This window comes from Crocuta crocuta, unplaced genomic scaffold, assembly GCF_008692635.1.
Source record: "Crocuta crocuta isolate KB4526 unplaced genomic scaffold, BGI_CrCroc_1.0 scaffold312, whole genome shotgun sequence".
In the NCBI taxonomy this organism is placed as follows: Eukaryota; Metazoa; Chordata; class Mammalia; order Carnivora; family Hyaenidae; genus Crocuta; species Crocuta crocuta.
The window spans coordinates 1066814-1071818 of NW_027527378.1; the positions used below are offsets into that span (position 1 = coordinate 1066814).

Consider the following 5005-nt stretch of genomic DNA (forward strand, 5'->3'; position numbering starts at 1 on the left):
CTTTGCAATGCTTATATCCTTGCATTCTGAGATTTTATTCAAAAAGCCAGTTTCCTCCTCTGTAACCTCAGGGGCTGCCAATCAAAGCTCACTCTTTGAATTCAATAAATGTAAACAAGCTCCCCAGGCTGGGGAATCCTGGCTGGGGAATCCTGCATTTCCCCAATCATTCCTTCCAATGGCCTGCTAGGAATATGTCCATACCCACGATCCTGTTTTGCTATGAAAAACCTACAGGTGCTATGCGGAAGGTGAGCAAATACGAATTCAAAGTACGCATCCACGTGGGGATGGATGGGAACAAAGGGAAGAGAGTAATTATACTTCTTTAAAGCATAAATGTATCCTGTTATTTTAAGTCTTCAAATAACACTGTTCCATAGAAAAAGCCAAAACTCGGAGTCACTGTACCATAACCTTCCTATGGGCAGGGCCCATGTCTGTCTTGCTCTTAGCCGCAGCCTTACTACCTGGCTCAGAGCCGAGTCCACGTGAGAGAGATGCCTATAAATTTTGTTGAATGAGTGAATGAACAAAGGTGTTGGGCTAAAAGCGGAGTGAAGATGAGGTGCCTTTACCCAGTCCCCCAACTCTACATGAACTCCCAGGCATGGGATGTATGAACCACGGGTGGGGTGTGGGATGGTAAAGTGACTTTCTCTATATTAACTTCTGGATGCCCCAAGGCCCTCTCGACCTTGAAAAGTTGGGAAGAATCTGGAGGAAAACCAGAACTGAAGAAGCATTTATAGAGAAGATGTGGGAGGTAGGATCAAAACATTAGAGACACTAAGAAGCAATTAAATAGGTTGTGTGTGTATGAGGCATGTGGGGGAGGGTGTGGAGAGAGTAAAGACGGTGGTGATACGGGACTCTGTGTACCTAAAGACTGAAAGTAAACCACTTTGTCAAGTCTTTCTCCCAAAAAGGTATCCATACATAGCTAGGGTTGTTTCACTCAAAGAGGAAAAATAGCATGACTCAAACCACACCTCCCAAACTCAACAGATAGGAGAGAAGAGGTTCAAAGGAAGTGGTGTTCTTTTTCTTCTAAATGAGGACCTCTTAGGTGGGACTGGCAATGAGGCGAAAGTAGAAAGTGTTCTGGAAAGGCTGAAAAGGTTAATTCCTTGGCGTATCTGGGTGAAGGTCATAAGGTCTTAGACCTTCACTCCCAGCAAGGACAAGACAATGTGATATATAGAGATAGGTAGATAGACGGATAGATCGATAGATCGATAGATAGATATACACATGCACATCGCATGTGGAAGCATCAAGATATTTTCTCCAATGACATTCACTTCAGTGTTTATAATGAAGTAGTAGAAACAACATAAATGGCCAGTAATAGTGCACTGACTAGATAAACTCGTATATTCACAGGTTGGAACACTAGGCAGCCAGTAAATGTGATGTCGTGGGAGAACGGGTAGTGACTGGGGAGAAGGGTGCACAATGTAAGGGGGGAGAGCACGTTCCAAAAATGCATGTGCAATGTGATCCCACTGTGAACAAATGAGGTTAGACACACAGACAGAATTTTAAATAAAAGCTACAGATACACACTGAGTAGTTAATGGTTCTTAGCTCTGGAAAGCAGGGTACAGGTGGACTTCTTACTTTCTTCTTTATGCATTTCACTGCTGAAATTTGGTACAACTGTGTTACAGGTTTCTGGTAAGAAAAGAAGTTATTCAAAATGACCCAAACAAAAAAACGTCTGTAGGTTATCTGAAATGTACTGACTGGTCTCTCCTACATGGCCAGGCACCTCACATATTTACAAACACTCTCCTAAGGGTGCATGTGGGGTTCCGTGGAGGGGTGCCAATAATGGGGCTTTGGGAGGAAAAAGCTTGGCCGCTGCCAAGCGCTGCGCAGCGGCAGATCGTTCTTTAGCAAGGTTTCGTTTATAGACCAGACTAGCCTGACTCTCCTCTTCCACCATAAAACAGGACATTTTCTTTCTCACCAGTTTCATTTCAGGTTCAAAGAGAGATCAGCCTGGAAGCAGAGAGGAGGAGGGTGGGACTAGGCAGTGGCCGCCTCAGCGGCAGATATGCAAAGAACAAGGAGAAAGAAATACTGCTTGATTCCAGAAGACGCTCCGGTGACTTTCGCTCAGCAGTGTATCTCATGACCTCCCTCTCCTGGCTGGTCCTCGTATCGGCCACTTGCAGGAGAGTCCTTGGCTGGAGCCTCTAACCTGACCTGCTTCGTAGCCATAGAAGAAGCAAGGAGACACTTACGGATGTGAGGGACTGAGACGGAGGCCGCCGCCCCGTGGCTTTTGGTCTGCTCGTGGTTGGGTGACTGAGTTTCTCAGTAGATGATACCACGGAGTCAAAGCCTTCTAGGTCTAAAACGAAAGTAAAACAGAGTTTTAAGAGTAATAATAGGAGTGAGGAAAGGTTCTTCTAACAGGCCACAAGCACCTCTTCTCCTTAATCCTCATCCTTTACATCTGGATTGCGAGCCATCATTTATGAAGACGATTTCCATCCTCTGGTCATCCAGTGATGGTGGGGAGTCTTTACAAGCTACAGGAAGACAGGTAAAGGAGGAATCCTCTTTCCCCCACAAATGTAAGTTCATTTTGGCGGTTAAAACATTCTCATAGTCTCAACGCAAAAAGCAGTTATCACAAGGTGCAGTACCCATGGGCAAGCGAGTGCTCATCATTGATGCCCACAGAGAAGAGAGGGCAGGCTCCTCCTCTGGCTGTGCTACAGCCTGGCTGTCAGCTTTCATCTCAACAGTAGACTACAAACCCCCTGGATGGGGACAGCGAGCTCCTGCCTCTCCAGGTAACTTCAAGAGGCGTGGCGCAATGGAGACACGATCTCAGCCATCAGTCTGCTCAGTCATTCACTCCATTGTGATTGAGCGGTTACTCTGTGCCACACATAGGGCTAGATGCCCAGGCTGCGCCAGTGAGCGTGGCAGAAGGGACCCCGGCTTCGGGGAGCTTCCACCTCTGTGATGGAGGTCTCGGAGGAATACAGAACCATTTCAGCCAGATTATAACTGCGTCTGGCAGGTGTCCAAAGGAAGGCCTCAGCCTTTACTTTTCTACCCTCTTCAACACGTTAGGCCAAGGGGTGACACAGTCTATCTAGTTCTGGGGGTTTACACATGAAGTGGAGGTGCGTGTGTGTGGTGCACAGAGGAATGGCTGGCAGAAAGGGGCCGACGCTGAGACCCGTTACCGCTTGTGACGGGGCAATGCCACCTCTTGCTGCCGAGTGGATCGTGTTCCATACGCCATGCCAGGCACTGCCGTCCCAACCCATTCTCCATCCTCCGTTCAATGGAGCCCCCGTTTTGTTTCGGGACAGTGTGCTCAGCCCCTGGGCTGAACCATGTTTGGTCTAAGCCAATGAGGGCAACCTTTCTGCCTGTGATTGGCCTAGAGGTGGCCACGCACCCCAATTTCGATCACTGCGGAATAAAGGGAGGTCTACTGACAGTGTCTGGGAAAGAGATTTTCTCTCTGTCGAGACAGAGCCCATCTGTATTATCGCCCTTTCTTCTTTCCCGCCTGGGAGGCTGCTGTGCGTGGACAGGATGCCGGGAGCTGTGGCAGCCGTCTCATGGCCACGAGAGAGGCAGCGCCAGTGCTTTTGGAGATCTCGAGGATAGCAGAGCAGAGCAGAGAAATCTTGGATGGCTGGCAACCCCGATGCGCCACTCACCAACCCTGGAATCATCTAGCACCTGGACTTCTTGCCATGTAAAATTAACAACACTCTGTTCTTCCAGATAATTTTATTTTATTTTTGTTAAAAAATTTTTTTTAATGTTTTATTTATTTCTAGGAGAGTGAGAGAGACAGCGTGAGCAGGGGAGGGTCAGAGAGAGAGGGAGTCACAGACTGAAACAGGCTCCAGGCTCTGAGCTGGCAGTCAGCACAGNGAGAGAGAGAGAGAGAGAGAGAATGAGTCGGGGAGGGGCAGAGGGAGAGAGAGACACAGAATATGAAACAGGTTCCAGGCTCTGAGCTGTCCGCACAGAGTCTGACACAGGGCTTGAACTCAGGAACGGAGAAATCATGACCTGAGCCAAAGTCAGACACTTAAATGACTAAGCCACCCAGGTTCCCCTATTTCAGCCAATTTNAGATAGTCTTTACTCTCGACTAAAAGCACCCTAACTACTAGAACTGCAAATATGCTGGCTCAGGTCAGAAAAGATAAAAATTATATGTGGTGTTTTTTCCTCCTTATTTCGTGGAGAGGTCTTTTGTTGATGGTTATATTAAGTGGCCTGGGGGCGCCTGGATGGCTCAGTCGGTTAAGCGTCGGACTTTTGACTTCAGCTCAGGTCACAATCTCACGGTTAGTGGATCGAGCTCCGTGTTGGGCACTGTGCTGACAGTGCAGAGCCTGCTTGGGATTCTCTCTCTCCCTCTCTCTCTCTCGGCTCCCTACCTCTCAAACATAAACAAATAAACTTAAAAAAAAAAAGTTGTCTGGCTGTGTGATGGTCAGCTTCATTCTATTAACGAGTGGGCAGGTGTTGTCTGCAATCTACTTCCTTGAGTGGAATATGCAAAACAAGGCACAAATCACTGCTCAGGCCAAACCATTACATTACACCTGGGATTAAAGCAAGTGACTTTATTCTAGCACCTGGTAAATGAATAATTATTCAATGAACTCATCGGGACAAGGTAAGTATAACCAAAGGGTAACTATCTGCAGAAACAGAACAAAGTATCAGTGAGGCTCGGAGACAATGGGGAGCCAATCAGCACCCAGTGTCCACGTGAGGCTCCCCAGTGGCCCCACCTTGCCTGGGCTCAGCACAGCCTGGGCACAGGCCATGATCCCCACAGTGAGGTGGGCCTCTTGAGAGCCACATTGCTGACCTGACCCTCTGGAGGGCCTTCCCTTTAAGAGAATCCTTTTTTTTTTTTCCTGGGGCACCTGGGTGGCTCAGTCGGTTAAGCGTCCGACTTCAGCTCAGGTCATGATCTCACGGTTCGTGGGTTCAAGCCCCG

General features: G+C 48.0%; 1 protein-coding gene across 6 annotated transcripts in view; it reads right to left on the reverse strand.

Annotated features, from left to right (window-relative positions):
- Positions 1 to 5005, reverse strand: part of SH3KBP1 (SH3 domain containing kinase binding protein 1) — a 281170-nt gene that overhangs the window by 10530 nt on the left and 265635 nt on the right. For all 6 annotated transcript variants that reach the window (XM_077770448.1, XM_077770238.1, XM_077770366.1 and 3 more), the window contains one exon: positions 2253 to 2362. In XM_077770448.1, the coding sequence (XP_077626574.1) occupies positions 2253 to 2362 (110 nt within the window). The remainder of the gene's footprint in view (positions 1 to 2252; positions 2363 to 5005) is intronic.